Source organism: Lethenteron reissneri, unplaced genomic scaffold, assembly GCF_015708825.2.
Source record: "Lethenteron reissneri isolate LAM-NWPU_2019-01 unplaced genomic scaffold, ASM1570882v1 scaffold_1864, whole genome shotgun sequence".
Lineage (NCBI taxonomy): Eukaryota > Metazoa > Chordata > Hyperoartia > Petromyzontiformes > Petromyzontidae > Lethenteron > Lethenteron reissneri.
The window spans coordinates 1,350,579-1,377,787 of record NW_026891624.1 but is presented as its reverse complement, the minus strand read 5'-3'; the positions used below and the strand labels follow the sequence as shown (position 1 = coordinate 1,377,787).

At 48.0% G+C, this 27,209-nt stretch overlaps 1 protein-coding gene across 1 annotated transcript; it reads right to left on the bottom strand.

Moving 5' to 3' along the window:
- Positions 1-561: 561 nt before the first annotated feature.
- Positions 562-8,827, bottom strand: LOC133339446 (zinc finger protein 501-like). Its single transcript, XM_061547615.1, has 2 exons — positions 8,762-8,827; positions 562-7,061 (listed from the first exon to the last, which is right to left on the bottom strand). Exon 2 carries the CDS (start codon positions 7,049-7,051, stop codon positions 5,717-5,719), a length of 1,335 nt encoding a protein of 444 aa, XP_061403599.1. The 5' UTR covers positions 7,052-7,061; positions 8,762-8,827; the 3' UTR covers positions 562-5,716.
- Between the last annotated feature and the right edge of the window lie 18,382 nt (positions 8,828-27,209).

The window sequence follows — 27,209 nt, the reverse complement described above, 5'->3', positions numbered from 1 at the left end:
TATCACACTGCTGTATATTAACTATAAAATTACGATACTATGTATTACTTTGTACATTGTATTAAGCATATACATTTCTGTTAACCATTTGTTATTATACACTGTACATAGTGTGGTTCATAGCAATACAGTACGTAAGTTCATGTTTGGGTTTGTCTATGGCAATATATAGTATGGTGTAGACTCGTGTGATGTAAGAAAATAAAGTTTAGATGGAAGCATATTATATTTTTTATGACGTAGAATTGTAATTTATTATTTACTGTTAGTAACTCAGCTTATTGTAGAGTATATTTAGTATAATGATGATACTATGTAGTTTATACTTTAGTTTTCGATTTAAAGCTTTCGTGACTGCAGGGATCCATCTTCTTGGTTCTTTCGGTAAAGTCACGTAGAAGGGAAGCAATAAAATAATAAAAATAAAACATAATAAAATAAAATAATATAATAATATAATAATTATTTTATTACTATTTTATTTTATTATTTTTATTATTTTATTGCTTCCCTTCTACATGACTTTACCGAAAGAACCAAGAAGATATACTTTAGTTGTTTACGTGGTGGTTTTAGTTACTGCAGCTACATACTATTAACACTTCCTCCCTTTATTAATGCTACCCCTATCCCCTCCCTGTGATGATGCTAATCCTGCATAATGCACGGACACAAGTAGTACTAATCACATACCTGCATTTCCCATGGGTATGCTGGATTCCTCTTGATATGCAAATTCTTTTGTCAAGGCGCCCTCTTTCCCCCACCCCCCTTCCAACCCAGCTTATATATATGCTCCAAGCACGTGTGCTGTTTCATTCAGACGCTGTCGCCTCGACAGACCTGGTTTCACCTGAGGACGGCTACTTGCGTTGTGGCCGAAACGTCGTGAGAATTATTTTATTGTTTTATTTTTATTATTTTATTATTTTCCTTCTACGTGACTTTACCGAAAGAACCAAGAAGATGAATCCCTGCAGTCACGAAAGCTTTAAATCGAAATTTAAATTGATATTCACAGAATATAGGCGAGGCTTTCCTGGGTAAACATACGTAACAAAAGTGTTAATTGTCAGGCCTGCCTGCCTGCCTGCTGAACTTGTTTTAATATCTTTGCGTCTGATATAATTCATCTTAATCTGACCTGCTGGCTGGACAAATACACGTGACATGAAGTGCACTATAAAGTATGGAGAACACAAGACCATGGAAGTGCACAAACTAGTCCAGAGCCCAAATATGAAGTAGCAACCGAGGCAAACGGCGATAAAGAAATCAAAAAAAAGATGGACATAGTATTGCAGTGATTTGTTTAAGGGGATGGATGAGCTCGAAAAATATCCCCACCACCAAGAGATGATGCTCCCTGGATCTGCCTGAGCTGTACCTTAACTCAAACCCAGTTCATCTCATCTCTTGATTGGTGCTTCAGTATTAACCACCACACCTGCCCGTCTTGGCTTGTGATAAGTTTGCTGTGCTCTACAACCAGCTTGTCTAAGTTAAGCTCATCTCATCACATAATTAGCATGACAGGATTACCACCTGCATGTTCTGGCTCATGACTAGCCCGCACCCAGCTTGCCCTAGCTGAAGCTCAGCCTATTTCGTCGTCCTGTTGATGCGGCAGTATTACTATTACTGCCTGTCCAACTAGCCACTGCACATGCTCATCTCGTCCCATCACGTGGCCACTGGTTTGTGCCCAGTCCATCCAGACGCTGTTTGTCTCATCATCTGGGCATCTGGTGTATGAACCTGGTTAAGGCATCGCACCTCAAGCAAATAGCGGTTTCCACCCCTTGTGTCTGGAATCTTGCCTCTGGTGATTTAGTTCATGACCAAGTCACCACTGGAGCCGAGTGGACTTGCCGATGACTGGTTCAAGAGGTGTCAAGATGAGCTCCTACGGAGGAGGTTCATGAATGGACGCTCCTTGACATTTAAGAGGCAGTCACCCTCCAGCAACAAAGGGCAGAGAAGCAACGCTCACAATAACAAGCGGAGAGCAGGGCAGATAAAAAGCACCGCTGTGGCACAGTGGGGAGCACAGGTGGGGTGAGTCTGCCAGTCATCTCAGTCAATCCATGGCACCTGGGTCTGTTACGTGATCTGCCAGAGGGCCTTTCACATTTCACGTGGCCTTAAAAGTGCACCTAGCATGGAACATAAACTGGAGAAATGCCATGTGTAGCCGGCCCACCCTGTCCTCCCGTGAATCGTAACGAGGGGATAATGCGGCCAAATAAACAACAATGAAGCTCAGAGAGGATGAGCAGATACTCTGCATTGTTTTCTGTCCTCCTGAGAACTGGGTGATTCCACTACAGATGGGCACCAGAGGTTTGTTAAACGGAAATGCTTTATTTCAAAGTGTTCTTCCGAGGAGCATTTGCATATCTGCAATCATGACCAAACATATCCCTATCACCTTCCACGTCACACAACACCTCAGAGCAGTCCCTCAGCACATAATCTACCGCAAATATAAATTATAAGCCGCTTTTAAAATCCTATAACATTTAACATCTTATTTAACTATAAAAATTTAAATATTCCACATCAAACATATGCCTACAGATTTGGAGTGCCTCCTAAATGTGCTACATTCCATAACAATATTGCATTAATGAAACAATACATACTTATATTAATAAAGCAATAATACGTAAAATTATAGTAATATGTACATTTGGGTTATTTAACTGACAATAACCATGAAAGCTTTGTTTTGAATTGAGACTGGAACCTCTGCCAAAACACCTATTCTGCTCGCCCTATTAACTCAATGTCAGGCTAAATCCGTATGCCGGCCATTTTGTGCATTTTAAATGCACAACAATTATACTAAATGTAATCAACTATCACAAAACAACTTTAATTTTCATCATCAAATCATTCTAATTGTCTTCCTATTATGTTATATCTATTGATTCCAGTTGGTTATCAAAATAAGCAAGTTATTAACACCTGTAAATATAATGAAAAAACCCATCACCAAAAGGGCGACGCCAGCCTGTTATGAAAGCCCGGCGTTCCGTTTGCCAACTAAGTTGAGCGTGATAATTGTTTTTTTACTCTTTTATCTGGCAACAAAACTGACACTTTTCTTACAAGGAGTCATGTTTGCATTGACCACAATACCTGCGGTCGGAATGCAAAAAAAACACAACTCTGATCATGTATGCACTGTCCTTGAAATTGATTGGTCCACACCCGAGAGTCTAGTCTCACATGGTGTTGGACCAGATGACGCCAAAAGGCGCACTTTGTGTTTTTTTGTTTGCATTCTGACCGCAGGTATTGTGGTCAATGCAAACACGACTCCTTGTAAAACAGTAAATGTGTCAGTTTTGTTGCCAGATAAAAGGGTAAAAAACTAATTATCATATTTTCCTACTGGCAAAGGAGGTTCCAATGGTGTAAGTTGAGCGTCTTTCAGAAGGCCCTGAATCAAAAAGTGAAAGAAAGTGGAGCCCTGCCTCCACCCCCAGTGGGGGAAAAAGGTTGATACAACCGGTTTACAAAAATTGTCGACACACCCTCCCACCCCACTTCGCGCGTGAAGAGCACACAAGTGTTGCAATCACATCGACCCCTCTAAGGAAAGAAACAGGTGGACTTCTCCACAAATCTGGCTGTCGCCTGATGAAGATAGTTGTAATTAATGGCAAAACATCGTACTCCGTCAACGTTATGGCTTGGCTGTCCAACATTTTGCTGTACTCGTCACGAATTGGCATGTTCTGTTTACGTGACAAACCTTACTAATTGGCAGTGTCGGTTGGTGGCTCGTTTAACGACATCTATTTACGCGATCTAACCCAAAAAAACTGTATTATGGATATTGGTTGCGAAAGGCTGTGTTAAATTCAGTAGTATCTGCACACATGGGGGGGGGGGGAAGAAGAGGACATCAGTGGGGGCAATGGGCAAGACGCCAAGCACCGAGAAGCCCTCCGTAGGCGCTAGAGTAAGGCAGCCTTAGGTCGGAGAAATTCTAATATTAAACTTCACGCTATAAAACGGCAAACACAATATAACTGGAAAAAAGTTAACGTATCATACCTGTAATCATTACCAAACACAAACCTATCACCCTCCGTCACACAGTACCTCTTGATGGGATTTAGCACCAGTGTTCATTTTCTACACCCAATTATAACCAACTTATATATTGAAATATTACTGGTAGGAACCTCCTGGTTACACAAGGCCACAGGGGATTATTGTGTCCGTCCGTCGTGCAGGGAGGGGCTGGGTGGGGAGAGGCTGGGTAGGGGGTGGGAGGGATTGGGCTGGGTGGGGAGGGGCTGGTCACCCCGTGGTGCCCTTATAAAACAACATTTAACCTACTCACGCTAGCTTGTGCCCGCCCTCACAGTCGGGCATATTTGCGGAATACACCATGCCGCCGTTGACCCTGGCCATTGACCGAGCAACCCAACGTTCCTACCAGCTCCCTTAGCAGGAATGTGTTTAATATCAACGTCTTAATTGTGAATATCTTCACCACCAATAACTCAATCAACAGTCAAACAGTACCTAGTAAATGTCTTTGGATTAACATTGAAATATTAATTTAAGTTATATTTGATTTACTATTTTAATAATGTAATCTCACCAGTCCACCTCAAATCTAAAATGGGGGTGTTCCCTGTACTTTGAATAGTCTACAGAGTTGGGCATGGCATGCTCTAAACATTACCTCCACGTATAAAAAATACACCAACACCTGGCTCTACGTAGCAATTACAGCAACATTGCAGTGCACAATTACAGGTGAGATTAATCACAGGTAAGCTCACACCAGCTACAGCAACTGCATGGCACACAACACGCCTTACTGCAAGTGGCATGCAGCGTCAAGATGCGGAACTTTACTCTCATTCGACACCTTTCGACTGCAACTCACGACTGAGTGCAATGATACATTGCGTGCGATTGGTCAAGTGAAAAGCCGAAGCCGGCTTCTGACACTATGCACTGCACACATAATATACATCACCATACAAACACACATTTCACCACACATCACAAAATTTACCACGAACTATTCACTGTGCACTTGACGCTACACTGCACTATAAACCACAACTACACTATGCAAGGTGCATACATAACCATCAGGTGGGATTACAGTAGACTTTCAGACCCCTGCTGTTACCATCATATAAAATGAAAAAAAGTAATACCAGGCTAAGACCAATTAAATGAAACCCAAAGGGATTAAAAGCGAAACTGCAGAAAGTAGGCCTGCCATTTAATTATTTTGATATCATGAACATATATTTAGTGTATGAAACCAAAAGTAAATATTAAAAAAATGGTTACCTTTTCTTTTATTAAAGGGCAGTTAAAAAGCAATAAAAAACAGACTGGGAGCATGCAGAAAAGCACGGCCACACCAGACAGCCACTTTAATAGTAATGCAAACAGTTATAATTAATACTTATTCATTTAATACGTAACCATTAAAATGCATTCCTAATTCGTGTTTTATAAGGCAGCATAATGCTTTGCATATCGACTATTTCACTTCGACACTCAATAACTTTATCTGTACAGAAAGCCCATCTATGCTTGGATGACACCTACACCCCTATGCATTCTTGAAATTATAGAATCCTGTGAATAAGGCGAATGCTATGGGAAATCGTCTCCAACTCCAGGTTATACATCTTCCAAGGTGCCATTTCACACGTGCCGTCCCCTCCTACTCAGCTTTGTCCAAAAACTCCACCCACACCTCCACATCCACAAACTGCTGGGGATTGCCTCTCTCTCCCTCGGAATCAGAATGCTCCTCCTGCTTCACGCTGCCTCCATCCACTTGTAGATTGGGTCCTGGAGTCGAATCTTGATATTCACATTTCACTGTCACTTCTTCACATTTCACTTCTTCACATTTCACTGTCACTCCTGGCCATGTTGCCAAGTTGGAATTTTCTTCTGATTCGTGTTTCATGAGAGATGGGCTCATTGCAGCATGTTGATTTTCACAAGTCGATTTCACTTTCTCCTTGTGGATCTTCTCATGCCTCTTTAAGTTTCCTGATAATGTAAATTCCTTCCCACAGAGAGTGCACTTGAAAGGATTCTTACCTGAATGTGTTGTCTTATGTTTCTTAAGAGATTTTGAATGAGCCAATGCCTTCCCATACATCAAGCACTTGTATGACTTATGCACTTGGTGTGTTCTCTGATGAACACGAAAAGTTTTTGAATGAGCAAATTCCTTCCCACACACAATGCACTTAAAGGGCTTCTCGCCCGTATGTGTTCTATTATGTTTCTTAAGATATGCTGACTCTGCAAATGCCTTACCACATACACTGCACTTGAAGGGCTTCTCGCCTGTGTGTGTTCTCTGATGAATTTTAAGAGTTTTTGAATGAGCAAATGACTTCCCACACACAGTGCACTTGAAGGGCTTCTCACCGGTGTGTCTTCGCTGATGAACACGAAGAATGTTTGAATGTGCAAATGCCTTCCCACACACAGTGCACTTGAAGGGCTTCTCACCGGTGTGTGTTCTCTGATGATTATGAAGAGTTACTGAACGAGCAAATGCCTTCCCACACACAGTGCACTTGAAGGGCTTTTCACCGGTGTGTGTTCGCCGATGAACACGAAGAATGTTTGAATGTGCAAATGCCTTCCCACAAACAGTGCACTTGAAGGGCTTCTCACCGGTGTGTGTTCTCTGATGAATATGAAGAGTTTGTGAACGAGCAAATGTCTTGCCACACACAGTGCACTTGAAGGGCTTCTCGCCCGTGTGTGTTGTATTATGTTTCTTAAGATATTCTGACTCTGAAAATGCCTTACCACATACACTGCACTTGAAGGGCTTCTCGCCTGTGTGTGTTCTCTGATGAATTTTAAGAGTTTTTGATTGAGCAAATGACTTCCCACACACACTGCACTTAAAGGGCTTCTCGCCAGTGTGTTTTGTCTGATGTCTCTTCAAGTTACACATCTCATCTGTGCTGTATGGACACTGGATGCATTGGTGTCTTTTACTTCCAGCTGAGCCTCTCTTCTCCATGTGATTGATTCTGCAGATACATACATATTACACACAATATACAGGCAGACCTTGCTTAGTGCGACCCATAGAGTGCCGATTTGTTACAGCGCTCTTTGTCCTGGATATTTTTGTTCTTAATTTTGTTTAGTTTACAAAGTGCTCACGAGTAAGAACACGCAGCAGCGCAAGAAAACGAAGAGCGACGCATGCTCCAAGCCAAACAGACCCCACCCCTCACGATTTAATTATCACGATTCGTGGTCATGATTATGTTTAAAAAATGACTTGTTTAGCCAGTTGAGAACTCACACGACCAGGATAGAGTTTCAGTCACCACCTAAAAAAAAACCTCGCCACACAAATTTAGATTGAGGGATTCACTAAGATCAGGGAGGTCCTGAAGCATTTCTCTTAGAACGACCCGGACTGGAAGCGCAGCAGCTCCTTCAACCTTGTCTTCCTCCACTGACTTGTAAGATTAGTAAAGTAGAATGCACTCGTAAGCAAAGTACATAATACTGATGTTATAAAACATTATTTTTACTAAATGTTTAGCATCTGTATTATTAGCGCTATTACGGGTACCCAAATGAAGCCCTCATTATTCATACTAAATATACAACATTGTCAGGAACGAATCCCTATGGAGTATACAATGGATTTATGATGACCCCTTGTAGCGCTGATCGATTGGCACTTAATTCTCCAGGAACAACGCATCTGGAGGAGCGCTAAGCGAGCTTTGGGTGTAAAGGGCACACACACCGACTGTGGAAGCCACTGGTCAGTCTGCCTCCTCTCTTTTTGACAAGGCAGGTTTTGCCCACTCACTGTTCAAGCAGGCTAGACCCACTGCCGTGCAAACGTCACCAATCCAGCATTCCAGGTTCACCACTCTGGTCAAATGAAGCTGTCACCCTGATTAGTAAGAGAGTCGATAGATATAATTAAGTCCGTCTTGAAAACTCAACTCTTTAAACTGTCTTTGTGTGTGTGGGCGAGTGTGTGTGGGTGGGTGAGTGTACCGATTAGCGCGCTGTGCTATGAACCCGGCGACCCGGGTTCGGTTTCCCCTCAAAGCCAACACTAGTGACAAATATCTGAACTGGTCTTAGGCCTCCCCTAGGTCAACTCGGCCTCAAATGAGTACCTGGTGCGGTGTGTAAACATCGCCACTAGGGAGACAAAGGCAGGCTGGGCGTGGTGCTGGTCACCCGCCCCTTCGTGTGCCGTGCCGGCCTTCATAGATACTCGCTGACAGTGGGTGAGTGTATGAGTGGGAGCGTGTGGGTGGGCGAGTGTAATTGTGTCATGCTTTGATATCTCATTCAGACTAAAATTAAAGGTCTGGACTGGTTTTGTCCGAATATTCAAGTGGTGAAAAGCGGCCTGCATATTACTCAATCGGGAATACGCGCAAAAGCATCCCCCCACCCCCCCAAAAAACTCGACGATCCTGAACTAGAGTATGGAGACTCTGAGAGGTGAAGTAGTCAGCCAGGTGAAGACAAATTAAACTTAAGAGAATCAAAGCAAAGTCAGTCAGGCAAGGGCAGGAGGCAAGGCCTGCATGGCTCGGCCCCACGTAGTAACGTTCCAACCTGGACATCGATTCCATACTTGCCGCTACTCAATTGCTATCGCTACGAGAGAGAGAGAGGGAAGAAGCGAGGCTGTACCTGGGTAAACAACAACAACAACAACCAAATCACGATGTGAACTTCTCACCTCCGATCCGAGGGAGTTGTGCGCACAGAAGCAGCTCCTGGGATCTCGTGACGTCACACGGAAGCACGCAGCGGGAGAGATGACATGACGTCACTAGCACCCACACCGACTCCCCTCCAGTGAACGCGGATGTGCTTGAATAAATTATGGTAACGAGGCGTGCCCATATATGGAGTGATTGGGCGTGGCCGCAGAATTAATGGCTAAATTACGTTAATGAGCCGCCAGGGGTATTTGTTTTACTGCAGACTCAACATACAACGTCACCCCGGGCCTTTGAAGTTAAGGGAATAATAAAAGTATACACTAATTCGCTAAAATTGGTTCTGCTGAAACATAAGTTTTCAGTTTCATTTACTAGGTATAACCGCGTGAGCCATGTGGCTCTTGACTCGGGTGCAACCGCAACAAAACAAAAACATGAACAAGAAACACCTTAAAGTGACTACACGCAACAGAAAAATCGTGGAAAAAACAGCAAAGTCTTCTAGAAAAAACACCATATTTCAACGCTGTGTGCAAAAATCCCAGTGGGATGCAAGTCAAACAATAACAACCATAAGACAATGTAGATTACAGTTATCAGGCTAACTCTGTACTACAACAAACAAACACGGCTAAACCAAAACTTCACCAAAATAAACTCATAGGAACTGTGATTCAAATTTAACAATAAACGATATACATAACTTGTACGACCAAACTTTGCAGCCTTAGTTGGCTGCATGAGTCACTCCATAACAGCAGGAGTATCAGTAGCAAAATCAACATTTTTCAATATACCTTTAAAGATCAGCACACTATTATCAAAACTCAAGATCATACTTTGCAGCGGTCATCCGGAATGATACATATGATTTCAGACCATTCTGAATAGCAGTGGCAGCTACGGGTGTACAACTCCTCTAGAGCAGTTTTGAGTGAAGATCTCACAGGTAGTAATCCAAGTTGCAGTTTATTGGCGATAGCATTCCAGACCCTGGGGGCATCAATAGAAAAGGCCCTTCCTCCAGTATTTGTACGGCAATAAGGAATGTGAAGCTGGTGAATGAGAATTTGTTCTTCGAAACAGTGAGGAGATCCAGCAGTTAGTCTGCTGATTTTTTTTTATAAGTACATCGTGAATAAATAAGATCTGATGCACAATCCGTTGATCATTAAGAGAAGTTAAGTTTGACCCAATATAGAGATCGCAGTGGTGGGTCCTATACGGGCAGTTCAATGCAAATCTTAAGGCCGAGTGATACATTGAGTAAAGCTTCTTCAGTAGAGTACTGGTGTGCTGGTTTATATACGAGTTACATTGGGGAAACCAAACGACATGTCTCGGACCGCATCCGTGAACATAAAGCAGACCTGAAACACGGTAGGACAAACACCTCAGCCGTGGCAGATCACTGTTACAACTCAGTGGGCTCACATGACATTGAGTTCTCCAAGACAGAGGTTCTCTGCAAGCCATCTGGCTACCATGAGAGATTCGTTCATGAGGCGATCCACATATACAAACACAGAGACAATTTCAACCGAGAATATGTATTCTGGCTCAGCAATCATTGGAAGGACGTAATAAACCATTTCGGATCTTAACTGATTGTGTTCACGTTTACGGTGACTTTCAGCCCGCGTTCCACTCACTGGCATTGTATTCTCCGCAGGGAATGGATTCTTTGCTCCGCTGCACGTTTTCCCCCCACGACTCACCCATTGACACGACGGTCAATGGTACAGTGTATAATAACAAATAGTATAACATTTATATGCTTAATACAATGTACAAAGTAACATATAGTATCGTAATTGTATAGTAAACATATAGCAGTGTGATACACATTAGGGTGGGTAGAATAATACATAGTGTTATATTAAAATGTATAAGGTGGTTTATAGCAATACAGTATGTAATTGTGGGGTTTATCTATGGCAGTATATAGTACGGTGTATGCTCGTGTGATGTAAGAGAATAAAGTTTAGATGGAAGCATATTATATAATTTTTACGACGTAGAATTGCAATGTATTACTTGCTGTTAGTAACTCAGCTTATTGTAGAGTATAGTAAATATACTGATGATGCTATGCAGTTTATACTTTAATTTTTTACGTAGTTTACACTTTAGTTTTCTACGTGGTTGTTTAGTAACTGCAGCTACATACTATTAACATTCCTTTCCTTTGTTAATGCTACTCCCTGCACCCTCCCTTGGTGCTGCTGATCCTGCATAATGCATGGGCATAATATGACTTTGAAACCCCCCCGCCCACCTCCTACGCATTTTCCATGAATATGCTAAATTCCTCTTGATATGCACATTCTTTTGTTAAGGCGCTCCTCTTCCACCTCCTACCCAGCTTATATATAAGCTCCTAGCTTGGCAGTGTCTCATTCTTCACCTGAAGACGGCTGCTTGCGTTGTAGCCGAAACGTCGTGAGAATTATTTTATTTTATTATGTTTTATTTTTATTGTTTTATTACTTCCCTTCTACGTGACTTTACCGAAAGAACCAAGAAGATGTCACAGTAATAAAGTAGAGGCCGTATGGTAGCTTTTATCAATTCCAAGCAGAGCATATGGGGGGAGCAGTGCTTGTGTCGATACAGAAAAACATGTTTTTTTATTTTACCAATATGATCAATGTGATCTTGAAAATTCAGTTTTGAATGACAGTCGCGTCGGGAATAAACTCTAGCATAAAATACCGACCTTGCGTGGTTTCTGTGGGTGTGGAGAGAGCGTTGGGTGGTGTGAGTACGCGCATAAGTGTGGTGATCGGCGCGCATTCACTAATAAACGATCGTGGACGGTCGGTGCAGGTGTAGGGGTTATTACGGGAGAAACGGCGGACAACAAACACAGGGCTGTCGGCACTCACATACACGGGGGGTCACACCGACGTCCGCATCAGTTATTGCCCACGCCCCCAGCCCTCGGAGGCGATCCCTATAAAAGGTGGAACCCAAAGAGCTCGAGGCAGTTCGACACGAAGCTGACCAGTGAAGATCCAAGACTCGGAGATTAGGCCCTGGGACTCCCCGGTCTCGCCGTCCTTATAAGGGCCGAGCCGGGTAAGCCAGTGGCGCGGCCCAAGAGCTTCCAGACCGCTGCCCTTATCAGGGCAAGGCTGGTTAGCTGGTGCCGAGATCTGTGCTTGCCAGGGCCAGATCAGTCAGCCTCCCGTAGCCCAGTAGAGGAGGACTGGGGGACAGGACAGAGGGCTTAGTACTAGGGTGGGTTTCCCATAGTACGGGTGAAGGGGCCGATACCCCTTCAACTATTGTATCTGTCCCGGAGTTAATAAACAGTGTGTCTCAACTTCCTCATCGTCTCCTCATCAACTTACTACATCTGGTGTTGGAAGTGGGCCAAGCATGGATACGAGACGGAAGACTCGTGCCCAAGACCCAGGAGAGGATGACGACGAGGGAGGGGCAGTGCAAGACATCGCCGCCGACGTACCTGCACAACTGCTGCCGGCTCCGACATCGGCGGGGCCGTCGGAGAGGGCCGGGACGTCGACTGACGAGTTGGCGTTGGCTCACTCGCGGCTGGCGGAGCTCTTGTATGCAGCGGCCGCTATGCTGGAACAAATAACTCGCCTGGGGCCGGGAGGAGCGACGCGGCGGGAAGATGGACAACGCCCGCCAGAAACTCCCGCCTTTACAACAGCGGGGCGACTCGAAAATCCCGCCACGAAGACAGTAGGGGCGGAGGGAGGAGTCCCAGCTCGTCACGCGGGAGACGGTGCCCAGCCAGCAGCCGCCACGTCATCGGCGGAGGCGGGTCGCGGTGGCAGCCTATCAGGGGTTGAAACGTCACCACCAGCTGACGCCAGCACCGACCATACAGTACGGGGACGCGCTACGGATGCTGCAAGAGACGCTCCAAGAGGATCGGAGACGGAGCCGACATTCCAGCAACGCCTGCCGGCCCTGCAGGTATTTGTTGCAAGCGACGGCGATTGGGGGGGGTTCCAGCGCCGGTTCTTGGCCCACCAAGAGATGGCAGGCTGGTCGGACAACGAGGCGCTGTGTGCTCTCCCGGCGTTATTGGACGGCGACGCCCTGGGCACCCTCACTGCTGCACCCAAGTCGGCACGCTCCACCATTCAGTCGGCGCTGCAGCTGCTGGCCACCGTTTATGGGCCGCCCTCCGATTGTCGCCAGCTCTTCTATGAACGGCAGAAGGGTGATAAGGAATCGCCACTCGCTTATCGCACGGCCCTGCTGTCATTGGCGAAAGACGCTTTCCCGCGTATGGATGAAGAGGGGATCGATGCGATGGTGGCCGAGAAAATTTTGCTGCTGGCTGACGATCTGGACTTCACCATCTTAGCGCAGGACGATGCGGATATGTCATCACTGCGGGCTGCAAGGCACATTCACGCCAATCTCATCTCCCAGCGGAGGAAGGCGAACAAAGCTGCTGCACGACACACCGTGGCGGCAACCTCTTCTGGAATGGAGGGAGCCTTCGCTGCGGATCGTTCTGCAGGATGGCGATCTGCCGAGCGACCGGCTCGGGACGTTCCAAGCCACCGAGACCAGCCCAAGTCCTCTGGAACGCTCGTCGTCTGCTATAATTGTGGCCTCCGGGGCCACGTGGCGTCCGGATGCCGGGCTCCTCGACAGCGCGGTGCGAGACCTGGAGCTGCGGACGGCCCTCCTCACAAGCCTTCGCAACATCCTCGGGCAAGTCATGGCACCCCACATGTTCGGCCTGCACACACACCCACTTTCCTATCACATGGTCCGATACACAATTCTCGGGGGTTGGGTGCTGGTGCGTCGGGTCGCGGCATGTCGGGGAGGGCGCTCCAACCGGGCCAATGGTCCGAGTTGGCTCACCGAGTTGTGGCTGCATCAGCGGGGTCGTCCGTTGTCGCGGGGCATATTGACGGGGTGGAGGTACGGCTATTGGTCGATACGGGAGCTTCGGCAACTATCATTTCAGATTTGATTTATAATATCCTGCCCGTTCAGAGTCGCCCGTTGCTCCCTGTCGATATACCGTTTTACGCTGCGAATGGGGGCTCGTTGGGTATTATCGGTCAAATTCGAGCGCAAATTTCGATAGGGGACATTAAACTATCTGGCCCGGTGTTCGTCTCCTCCTCGCTGGCTATTCCGTGCCTGTTGGGGACAGACTTTTTGGCCAAATTGCCCATCAAAATTCTGATTGACCAGCAATGCATCGAGCTTCCATCGGGCCGACGTATGACGTTCCTACCTGCCACCCCTGCCGTGCGTGTTGCCTGTGCTACGGTACAGGCGCTTGTTGCTCGGACGGTGCGTGTACCCCCGGGGGCACAGATGTTGGTACCCCTGCGCTTGCGTCGACCGTTCGATAAAGGAGTCTCTGACCGGGGCGTTATTTTGGGACCATCTAGAGCCGGGGTGAGTGGGCCAGATCTGGTGACGGCCCAGACTATTGTTAAAGGGGATGGGGACCCGTTTATCGCGGTCCTCAATGTCGGGACACGGACGGCAGTGGTTTCGCAAGGTACCGTGTTCGCACATGCGGTTCCGGTACCTGCGGAAACGCCGATCATTGGCCAGGTGGCCACCGATTCTCAAACGCGATTAGCCTCAGACGCTGACGAGGTTTGGCTGGATGCGTTGTGTGCTGAGTCACCTGACCTGTCTGACGCACAACGTGCTAGATTACGCGCCTTATTGCGAGAATTTTCCGACGTCTTCAGTAAACACAAATACGATATCGGATGTACCAAATTGCTACGCCACCATATTGACACCGGTGACAACGCTCCTATCCGCCAAAATCCTTTTCGGTTAAGTCCCGCCGAAAAGGATCATGTCAAATCGGCTGTAGATGACATGTTGAAATCGGACATCATTTCTCCCTCGACCAGCCCTTGGGGTGCACCCATAGTGTTGGTCAAAAAGCACGACGGGTCCCTAAGGTTCTGCGTTGATTTCCGGCGATTAAATAAGATCTCGGTGGCCGATGCTTATCCGCTTCCTCGAATGGACGAATCGCTGGATGCCCTCGCGGGATCGCGATTCTTTTCCACTTTGGATTTGCTCTCAGGATTTTGGCAACTTCCCTTGGACGACGAATCCAGGCCCAAAACAGCTTTCCGAACGCCGCACGGCCTCTTCCAATTCAATCGCTTACCCATGGGATTACACTCTGCTCCCGCGACGTTCCAGCGCCTGATGGAATTGGTCCTCGCTGGCTTGCAATGGGAGGTGTGTTTGATTTACCTGGATGACGTTATCGTATTCAGTAAGACGTTCGAGGAACACCTTGATAGGCTTCGGGCCGTCTTTCTCAAAATGCGCGCTGCTAATTTGAAATTCAAGCCACAAAAGTGCCATTTGCTGCGCGAATCTGTTAAATATTTGGGTCACATCGTCGGCCGGTCAGGTATCTCAACCGATCCCGCCAAAACGCGTTGTGTCAGCTCCTGGCCTATTCCCACCTCGGTGGGGGAGGTTAGAAGCTTCATCGGCTTTGCTTCATATTACCGCCGGTTTGTTGCGGACTTTGCTTCCATCGCTAAGCCACTACATGCCTTGACGTCAAAAGGGGTCAAATTTCATTGGGGGCCGGTGGAGAACGCCGCTTTTGTCTCTCTTCGGGATGCCCTGGTGGGGGCCCCGCCGTTAAGCTACCCCGATTTTTCCATGCCGTTCGTGCTCGACACGGACGCAAGCAATACCGGGATTGGAGGCGTGCTGTCACAAATTGTGGGTGGCGTGGAGCGCGTTGTGGCTTATGGTAGTAGAGTACTGTCCCCGGCCGAGCAGCGGTACTGCGTCACCCGCCGCGAACTGTTGGCTATCGTGTTCTTTATCCAACAGTACCGGCCATATCTGTACGGCCGGCATTTCACCGTCCGTACAGATCATGCAGCGTTGCAGTATGCCCTACGAATTAACCAGCCATCGGGGCAGTTGTCCCGATGGCTCGAGATCATGCAGGATTTCGATTTTGAGACAACTTACCGGAAGGGGATTCGCCACACCAACGCCGATGCCCTATCACGCCTGCCGATCGCCCCGGATTGCACTTGTTTCTTGGGTTCGGGCCGTTGCAAATCGGCAAGTGACGGCCGGGATCGGGTTCTTGCGGCCGCAGTTGATACTCCTTCGGACGCTGGTCCTATTTCGGAGGGTGGGAGTGATTCCCTACTTGGCTTGTCAAGTACTGAGTGGGGTCGCCTCCAAATGGAGGATGCGACCCTCCTGGCGCTACGACGTCGCGCGGAAGGATCAGGTCAAGGGAAGTCGGGCGTTGACTCATGGGGGTGGTGCCAGGGCTTACTCATGCATTGGGACGGGACGATCCGCCGTCACAGGCTGGTGGTGCCTTCCACGTTGAGGGGTAGGGCTGTATGGGCTGCTCATGAACGGCTCCTGCACCTGGGTACCCTCAAAACACTTGCCATGCTCCAGCTTAATTACTTTTGGCCGGGCATGGCAAGAGACGTGGACGATCTGCTGCGGTCCTGTACCCAGTGTGCACAACGGAAGCCGCCGGCGAAGGGAGCCAGTCCACCGCTCCAGTCCATTTCGGTCACCCGGGTTAACGAGCTGGTCGCCCTTGATATTTTGGGACCGTTTCCTTCCACGCCGAGGGGTAATAAGTACCTGCTGGTTGGCGTGGAATATTTCACGCGATGGCCTATGGCTTGGCCCCTCGCCAACCAGTCCGCAGCGGCCGTTGCGGAGGCTTTTGTTCAGGGCTACGTCCTCGACAAAGGCGCTCCGGAACGGTTGTTGACCGATCAGGGAAAGAATTTCACTAGTACCCTTTTACACGAGGTATGTGGCCTTCTGGGTACAAAGAAAGTTCGTACCTCGCCTTACCATCCACAAACGGATGGGATGGTGGAACGCTTGCATAGGACTCTTACGTCCATGCTATCCCACCAGGTATCTGAGTCCCAAAACGATTGGGATCTACGGATCGGGGGAGTCCTGGCGGCATACAGGATGGCTCCTCACGCGGCGACCGGGTTCTCGCCATTTTTTTTGATGTATGGTCGCGAGGTTGACCCGCCTGTCGCGACTCAGCTGACAATTGCCGCGCCTCATGCTAAGTCGAAAATCGCCGACCATGTTAAATTTAACATCCTTCGCTTGGCGGAGGCACGGCAGGCGGCCATGCAAAACTCTGACTCTCGCCAGAAACAAAACGAGAGATTGCGGTCGCGCCGGACTCACACGCACGAATGGCACCCGGGCGACCGAGCATGGTTGCACTGCCCTCAGGTGCCATTGGCCACCTCGGCTAAGTTGTTGCGACCATGGAGGGGCCCCGTTGAAATTGTGCAGGTTGTGCGGCCTCAATGTGTGCGCATTAAGTGGGGGAAGCGTCGGTGGTTTGTGCACCCTTCACGGTTAAAGCCATTTTTTGCTCCGCACGCTTCCTCCCACGTAAATGGCCGAACATGTGGGGAGTCCTCTGACTCCGGGGGGGTGGGATCGATGCCAGCCTCTGATCCACTAATGACTGTCCCGTCTTCAGGAGCCCCAGGACTGAAGCCCTCTGGGCTGCCAGCCTCCCCCGTGGGGGGCGGCGCTGGCACGTCCGGGAAACCGGACGACCAGGCACCTGCTGATGCGACACCTGCCACTGACTCTACCAAGCCGGCCCCTTGTGACGGGCCCGCTGCACGGACTCGCGCCAAAACGCGCCGGTTGTTATGATTAGCTTTCCGCGCGTGTTCCGTTGCTGCGGAACCCGCTCATTGTATATATGTTTTTTTAATGGTTGTATGTGTGTGTAATAACGATGACCACGCTATCTGCTTGTTGCTTGCTGTCCATGTAAGTGTGTGCGTGTGTTGGGAATGGACGGAGAGTCTGCTGTGGTTGCTGAGTTTCAAAGGGAGTGTGTGCGCTGCTGCGTGGAGTTGTTATCTTGATGGTAAAGTTAATTATTAACGTGGGAGCGTCGGGTATCCTGTGCTGTACCATCTCGTGGGTCACCGTGCGCGATGGGCTTAATTGAAAAAAAAAATGTTTTTTTGGGCTGTATTATGCTGCGAGGTGCTGTGTGCGATGCGGTCGTTGCATGAGAGGGAATAACTGTGTTGTGGTTGAAAAGTTACGACGGGATTGATGGTGTGTTGGTCGCCTGCAGATTTGCTTGCTATTGTGCTTCAATGTACGCGTGTGATCGCGATATGCTGATTGCATGTGCTGTTATACCGTTCTGTATATGTGTTGCGGTTCCGGGTGGGGGGTTTTTTTTTTTTAGGGAACCATCGGTTGATGTTACGCTTGTTCTTGTTATTGTTACTGTTACGAGGCACACGTGTATTGACGGTGTTAATCTTTATTCTTGGGGGTTGAGGGATTGTTGCAGCCGGGACGGCTGCGAGCTGTACAGGGGGGGGTGATGTAGGGGTTATTACGGGAGAAACGGCGGACAACAAACACAGGGCTGTCGGCACTCACATACACGGGGGGTCACACCGACGTCCGCATCAGTTATTGCCCACGCCCCCAGCCCTCGGAGGCGATCCCTATAAAAGGTGGAACCCAAAGAGCTCGAGGCAGTTCGACACGAAGCTGACCAGTGAAGATCCAAGACTCGGAGATTAGGCCCTGGGACTCCCCGGTCTCGCCGTCCTTATAAGGGCCGAGCCGGGTAAGCCAGTGGCGCGGCCCAAGAGCTTCCAGACCGCTGCCCTTATCAGGGCAAGGCTGGTTAGCTGGTGCCGAGATCTGTGCTTGCCAGGGCCAGATCAGTCAGCCTCCCGTAGCCCAGTAGAGGAGGACTGGGGGACAGGACAGAGGGCTTAGTACTAGGGTGGGTTTCCCATAGTACGGGTGAAGGGGCCGATACCCCTTCAACTATTGTATCTGTCCCGGAGTTAATAAACAGTGTGTCTCAACTTCCTCATCGTCTCCTCATCAACTTACTACACAGGCGTGAATCACGGGTGAAGTAAGAGAGGTAACCTCGATTCGATTGTCGTTGCGATTGGGCCACGCTAACCATGCGCGTTTGCGCAATGGATTGACGCACGAGTATCGTCAGTAATAGCTCGTCATAGTGCGGGGAATTGGCGCGCGAATAACTTCATCAGCGCGACCATTTTACCCGGGTTTTGCGCGAAAATCCTGCTGACTACGCCAGAATCCCGTCGACGTTCCTCCGTCATTTTACCCGGGTTTTGCACGCGAATCCTGCCGACGTTCATTCGCCATTGTGCCCGGGTGTTGCTAGCAAATCCTGTCGACATTCCTTCATCATTTTCTGGTGCTTAAGCGTGGGTGCTTATTTACTCCGCGCGTTTTACGCAGTAGGTTTTCGTGGCGACGTTCACCTTAAGGGTGTCGGCAGGTGCCAAATTCAAGCACGTGGTTGTGGTGGTGGTTATTGTGGTGGTGGTGGTTGTGGTGGTGGCTGTGGTGGTTGTGGTGGTACTGCTGGTGGTGCTTTTGGTGGTGGTGCTGCTGGTGGTGCTGCTGGTGGTGCTTTTGGTGGTGGTGCTGCGCCGCGCCCGCGCATATTCATACGGCTATTTTTTAGCTCGTGCACGTGGCGGCCAAGAGGTGCGGGTGGCTGCACGTGCACGAGTGTGGGCAGTGGCATGCATGGGCACGCACGTGCAAGGAGTCTTCTCCAAACATTTGGGGGAGTGTTTGCGGGGAGTGTGTGTGGATAACCCCGGGTGGCCGAGAGCCAGCCACTAGGCATGCCTCACAGGGAGGACGCGGAGGAAGCGAGGCTGAAGACTCGAGCGGCAGCAGCGCGGAGGGAGGAAGAGGAGGTGAAGGGTCGAAGAGCAGCAGCCCTAACACGAGTGAGGAGTCGGGGGGCAGCAGCTCCCACAGGTGACTGCCTGTATTTTAATTCTACACTCAATAATAATAATAGTACAATTTGTAACGCGCGCAAATTTGCAGACGTAGTGGCCGCAACTCAGAGGCGCGGAGCCAAGCTCAGAGTCGCTCAAAAGCATGATTGTAGAGGTGAGTTTTTAAGTGTCTCTTGAAGGAGGCGATTGAGGTGATGCTGCGAATGTGCAGAGGGATATCGTTCCAGACTGTTGGGGCTGCCACCGAGAAGCGGCGTGTAGACATGACCATCCTGGATCTTGGTATTGAGAGGAGGTCGTGAGTCGCGCTGCGCAGGCATCTGCCGTGTGCTGAGCTGCAAGTTGTCAATAATGAAGAAAGATACGGCGGGCAGGCGGATATGAAGGCATTGTGGCAGAGGCAGGCGGTCTTGTATGTGACCCTACTGGCAATGGGGAGCCAATTGAGAGCGCGGAGACGAGCTAGTGAGTCGAGGCGGGGATGAGTGTGGGCAATGACGACGCGTGCTAGGTTATTTTGTAGTCTTTGAAGCTTCTTTAGGTTGCCAGCGGAGGTCCGGACAAGGACGGAGTTACAATAGTCAAGGCGAGACCCAACTATGCAACATGTCAAAGTGTTGGCAATTTCAGTAGAGATGAGAGGACGTATGTGTCTAAGAGCCTTCAGGTGAAAGTTACATGAGCTGATGATATGGTTGGTTTGACGGTCGAAGGATAAAGTTGAATCTAGGATGACACCGAGGTAGCTGAAGTGGTCGGTGAACTTGATACTGTGACCGAAGATGTGTATGTGTGTGGGGAGTGCTGCTGAATTGAGACGTTGCTTGGTACCTAACATGATGGCCACTGACTTTTTCGGATTAAGGGCTAGGTTGTGTGCAGTGAACCATTGTTGCACGGCGGTGGTACATTCCGAGAGCCTCTCGAATCCAGATGCATTGCTAGAATCGATGGCAGTGAATAGAATCGTGTCATCCGCGTATGAGTGATGCTTAACACCGAAGCTTGCAATGAGCCGGCCGATCGGGGAAGTGTAGGCTGTGAAGAGCAGGGGACCTAGAACAGAGCCCTGGGGAACCCCGCATAATGCTGTTGTTTCAGGCGATGTGGACATGCCCACCCTGACTGAAAATTGCCGGTCAGAAAGGTACGAAGCTATCCACTTGAGTGCTGAGCCGCATATACCGAAGTCGGATTTCAGGAGGGAAGTAAGGAGCGAATGGTTGATGGTGTCGAAGGCTGACGAAATGTCCAGACTTACAAGTGCAACAGTTGAGCCGGAATCAACGATTGTTAAAATGTCATCGAGCACCCTAGTGAGTGCTGTTTCTGTGGAATAGTTTTGACGGTAAGCTGACTGGAAGTAGCAGTAGTTTGCGGAGGAGGTGACGTGTGGTTGTAGCTGGGCGAGGGTTAGTCGTTCAAGGAGTTTAGAGAGGTTCGAGAGGTTAGTGATGGGACGATAACTAGATGGGTCATCCGGATCTAGATTTGGTTTCTTTAACAAGGGAGAAACCAGGCCAGATTTGAGGTTGGACGGAAAACACCCCGAAGAGAAGGAGGCATTTGCGATGTTCCTGATCATGATGGCGAGTTCCGGAGCACATTGCTTGAACAAGGAACCTGGGAGCACGTCGAGTGGAGATGACTTCAAATGAAGTGATTCAATTAAAGCGAAAACGTCTTTTGTAGACACAGGCTTTAGCATAGTTAGAAGAGTGTCTGGGTTAGTGCTTACAATTTTAGGTACCATGAGCGGGGTACAATGGTACAATGTGTCAGTAGACGTGCACGAGTTTGCGACGGCGATTAGCTTGTTGTTGAAGTAAGTATTAAAAGAGGTGGCAAGTTTCAGTGAGGCAAGGGGATCGCTAAGGTGAGGGACCATAGTGCTACCAGGATGGAGAAGATCTTTGAGTGTTTTCCATAGAATGCGCGGGTTTCCGGTTGCTTTTATGATGCGTTCCTCAATGTGGGAGGAACGTGAGACAAGGATCAGTTTGTTAGTTTTCCTGCAGGCGACTCTGTAAGCAAGTCGATCAGCAGGTAGACCACTGCGGGATGCGATACGTTCAAGGCGCCTCCTGGTTCGCTTAGCAATGATGGCATCTTTTGAGAGCCAGTGAGTGTCGTGAGAAGACTGCCTAGCGGTTCGTGATTTTAATGGAGCTAGTTTGTCCAGCGCCGCCCTCATGTCAGCTTCTAGTTGGAGAGCGCAGACGGTTGGATCCGATGATGGGGATAACATTGAAAGCGAGTTTGCAAGGAAGTGACGAAAAGCAGGAAATGCGATACCCTTGAAATTACGCAAGTTGCGGGTGAATTTGATGGTGATTGGCTTGGGAAATTGGAGGGAAGAAAGTATGAGGCGGTGGTCGGAGTAACCAGTTTGGAAAACTCCCAGTGCAGTGATGCGTCGGTGCTGGTTAGGTTCCAGAACCAGGTCGAGCATGCTCTCAACGTTTGTTGACGAAGCTCTGGTGGGGCCTGAGTTTGTGATGACCAGGTTATGGCAGGCCAAAGTTGACTCAAGGTGACTATCGATGGAGGCTGGGGTATTGCCGGGGCAATTAAAGTCACCTGTAAGCACGAGCCTGTGAGATGGGTTAGGAATCAGATATAGGAATTCCGAAAGCTCATTTACGAAGGTGTTGATGCTGCCATCTGGAGGGCGATAGATGGAAATGATGGAAAATCACTCGTTGTTAGTAGTAAGGGATACGGACTGGACCTCGAATGTGGCCTGAGCCATTGGTAGATGGAGCTTTTTAATTTTCAAGTGAGCATTGTAAACGACCGCTAAGCCACCCCCCCCCCCCCCCGCTGGTTAGTTGCGCGAGGTTTATGTAGAACCTTGTATCCTGGGGGCGCAACTTCCAGAGAGATAGCTGGCGGGGAGTCTTGCCTGCACCAGGTCTCAGTGATGAGCAAAAGGTCGATGTGGTGGTCCGAGATGGTGTCGTGAATCAGGGCTCATTTATTGGTGATGGAGCGTGCGTTGAGCAGGCCGAGGCGGATATGTGAAGGTAGATGTGAAGATCCGTGCAGGTGAGGCGTCGAGGGAACAGAGGAGTTGGCTGGTTCGAGGTCGACCTGTGAACGGCGGCCCCTACCACCTCTGCAATCACGGTGCCGATGCAGTCTCCGACGTTGGCCTCGGAGAAGCCCAAGGACAGAGAGCGTCCTCAGGAGTGCGGGTTGCAGGTGCAGATGATGAAGAGATGGTGCATGTCGTAGCCCTATTATATCAGCCCGTGCTGCAACGATGGTGCGGATGAAGGGGCCCGGATTCGGGTGGACTTAATATTACATGAAGCTCATCTCTGATTGCATGACACCGACACCCGTATGCATTTTTTAAATGACAGAAGCCTGTGAATAAAATAACACTTTGGAAAATCCGTCTCAAATCCCTGGTTACACATCTTCCCAGATGCCATTTCACACGTGCTGGCCCCTCCTACTCAGCTTTTTTCAAAAACCCCACCCACACCTCCACATCCACAAACCGCTGGAGAATATCGATTTAAAGCTTTCGTGACTGCAGGGATTCATCTTCTTGGTTTTTTTTGGTAAAGTCACGTAGAATGGAAATAATAAAATAAAACTTCATAAAATAATTCTCACGACGTTTCGGCCACAACTCAAGCAGCCGTCTTCAGGTGTAGAACAGGTCTGTCGAGAAGGCAGAGTCTGAATGGCACGCCCCAGGCTTGGAGCGACTATTTAAGCTGGGATGGAGGGGCAAAGAGCGTCTTTGACAAAATAATTTGCATATCAATATGAATTTAGCATATTTATGGGAAATGCAGATATGCGATTAGTACTACTTGTGAAATGCGTAGGAGGTTTGGCGAGGGGTTTAAGGTCATTATGCCCATGCATTATGCAGGATTAGCAGTATCAAAGGGAGGGAGTAAGGCTAGAATTAATAAAGGGAAGGAATGTTAATAATATGGCGCCGCAGCAACTAATATGCTTATAGACTATACATTGTAATATTACACTATGTATTATTCTACCCAACCAACTGTATACCACACTGCTATATATTCAGTATACAATTACAATACTATATATTACCTTATACATTGTATTAAACATTACACTTTAATACTATTTATTATTATACAATATGCTATACACTATACCATTGACCGTCGCGTGAAAGGTACTAAGAGGAAGCAACGAAATATGTCAATGGGAGAGTGGTGATAGGAAGCTTGCAGCGGAGCAAAGAATCCATTCCCTGCGGAGAATACAAGATATATAGTCAATGTCAGTGAGTGGACTGCGGTCTGAAAGTCACCGTAAACGTGAACACAATCAGTTAAGATCCGAAATGGTCTTCACCTGAGGACGGCTGCTTGCGTTGTGGCCGAAACGTCGTGAGAATTATTTAATGTTTTATTTTTATTATTTTATTATTTCCCTTCTACGTGACTTTACCGAAAGAACCAAGAAGATGAATACTTAACGAATGTTTAATATCGGGCCTGCCTGCTGCATGTTTGTTTTAATCTCTTTGAGTCTGATTTACCTTGGCCTGACATTGTTTTATTAATTTAACATAATGGCAGCTCTGTGAAAGCCTACTGTACATCCCACCTGCTGGCTGTACAAATACACATTACATCTAGTGCAATGTAAAGTATGGAGAACACAAGACCATGGAAGTGGACAAACTAGTCCAGAGCCCAAAGACGAAGTGGAACTAACGCAAAACAATGATAAAAAGACAAAAAACGATGGACTGCGTATTGCAGCAATTTGTATTATATGGATCAAGAGAATAATGAGGCATTAGGAAGGGAGGACATTGAGAAAGAAGTAATACTAGAAAGAAGGAAGATTGGGAATGAAAAGGAATGTGTATTCTTTTGGAAGTCTACTGACATGGGACGACTGCACAAACGGCATTATAGCGAGGATCGCAAAGGCGAAAGGAGTAATGGCAGGCTTTAATGAAATCTGGAGCAGCAAGTAAATCAGCAACAAGACTAAACTGAACATATTAAGAACATGCTTGTTGAGTACAACTTTGCATGCCTGAGACTTGGACATGAAAACGACTGACAGAGATAAAATATTGTAACTCGAAATATATTACAATAAGACCTCAGAGTACCCTGGTGTAAGCGCGAATTCGGGGAAGTTGGGGTTCGCCTATACGAGTGTACTGTATATGATGCTAGCTGGGTGGCCTCGTTTTTTGCGCGGGCGATACAGTTACACGCTGTCAAAATACATGTTCACGTGATGGCATGGATAATTTGACTGGCTTCCAACCCCGTACATGCAGCAAAAGTATGAGTCACAAGTTTAAGTATGAATCGGGGTCGGTCACGTATGAGCGGGTCCGTGTACTCTGAGCCCTTGTAGTGTACTACAGAAGATCCTTACTGCAACTAAGCTGACTAAAGTATAACTAAGAAAAGTTTGCACGCAGAATACCTGATTGATGCAGGCAGTGAGGACAATGAAAACTGGCACAATTCAGACATATGTAGGATGGACAACAGTACATTTAAATGTGTTGTTCGGGAAAATGGAAGGAACCGGAAAGAAGAAGGCCTTCCAGAGAATGGCTTGACCACATAAGAGATTGGTGCCAGAAAGTTGTGCACTACTTGAGCATATTGGCACAAGACAGAGGAAAGTGGAAACAATTGACAGAATGTGCAGTGGACACCGACGGGCTATCTCCCCATTGATAATTTCACAACACCCAAATAGTGCAGCAGCTCATCTCTACTTACACTGCAGCTCTGCATAGCAATATCTGTATGTATTTATGTTGTTACATTAGGTTTCTACTAACAACAATAAGGTCGTGTTAAATGGCAGGATTGAAGTGATTAATGCGAAAGTGCAGTACTGTACTCATGTTGAAGATAGCAACAACAGAAGCCTTGATAGCATTTGCTGAAATATTGGTAGTTTAATTGTGGAAAAATGGCTGCATTGCAAGATACGCTCTGATGATTTAAGACTTTAGTAAATTATTGTAAATGGGTAATGGCTTGCTTGCACGTAATATTTGATGTAAACTTGTACACTGTATGGCCAACTTGTATAGATTGCACCATGTTTTGGGACAGTGTTTAGCGATATGAATAGTTGAGCAGTGAGAACACGCAGCAGCGCTAGCCAAGGAAACGTACCTAGCTCCATCATTCGCTGGGTCAATGAGAGCGACACACACTCTAAGCCAACCAGACCCCACCGCCCGCGATTCAATTATCACGATTCATGGTCATAATTATATTTTTAAAAACATTGACTTGTTTAACCAGTTGAGAACTCACACGACCGGGACAGTCTCAGGCTCCACCTAAAAACACCTCGCCACACAAATTTAGGTCTTCACTAAGATCATGGAGGTCATGAAGCCTTTCTCTGAGAATGACCTGGACTGGAAGCGCAGCAGCTCCTTTAAGCTCGTCTCCCTGCGCTACCTTGTAGGATGAGTAAAGTAGAATGCACTCATAAGTATAGTACATAATACTGATGCTATTATAAATCATACATGTTCTTAACTGTTTAGCATCTGTATTATTGTAGGGCTTGAGATAAGCGTCACGCGCTGGGTCAGTATGCGCGCACGTGACGGACAGTGAGGGCGAACGAGGACACAGGGCGCTGATTGGCTAGCCGTTGTTGTTGTACAAATTAAGGTGGCGTGATATTTAAGGGGGCCGCAGGTGGGTAATTGAGGACGCAGGGCACTGATTGGACGAGAGGGACTGTTGTCTGACATTGGCGCCGGCGTGTCTGGAACAACAACGCCACGTGGCACCGGGGCCTGGGGGCGAGTGGCGTCGTGGGGGATGACCTAATTGATTAAGGGTAATTGGTTCGGGGATTAAGGGTGAGATGGTGGAGTGAAACGGGAGTTGGTGCCTGGGACAAGAGACAAACGGATGGAGAGACGGAGCAGTGGATAGACTGAGTACAGCGTAGGGTAGCAGCGGAGTAACAGAAGCATCAGTGGAGAGAGAGATGACGGAGTTAATGAAGAGCAGCCGAGCTGGAGAGAGAGAGAGCGGAGAGGAGAATCGACGAAGGAGCAGAAGGGAGCGAGCGAGGCGAGCGGAGCGCAGCGAGCGAGCGGAGAAACATTGAGTGGTGTTGACGGAGAGTTGTGGGTTGGAGTGTACGGTGGAACATTGAGCGGTGTTGGAGAGTTGTGGGTTGGAGTGTACGGTGGAACATTGAAGGTGTTGTCGGGAGAGATGTGGAACTATATAATTAAATAAAGAACCGAGGAAAGACAAGAAGCTGTCGTGTCGGTATGAGCACTACATTATTAGCGCTATTACCGATACCCCAGTGAAGCCCTCATATTACTACTATGAGCCAAGAATGTCTGTGTGTAACTCACGTGACGTCACTCAACATGCCGCACCCCCCACGTCACTGTGTGATGAGTCTATGGCTTTCTGTGCGGTGAGTATGTGGGTCTCTGTGTTGTGAGTCTGTGGGTCATTGTGTGGTGAGTCTGTGGTTCTCTGTGTGGTGAGTCTGTGGGTCTCTGTGTAGTGAGTCTGTGGGTCTCTGTGTGGTGATTCTGTGGTTCTCTGTGTGGTGAGTCTGTGGGTCTCTGTGTGGTGAGTCTGTGGGTCTCTGTGTGATGAGTCTATGGCTC

Bases quoted from the DNA above. Each gene is read 5' to 3' on its own strand.
- LOC133339446 (XM_061547615.1), bottom strand. From the start codon at position 7,051: ATGGAGAAGAGAGGCTCAGCTGGAAGTAAAAGACACCAATGCATCCAG.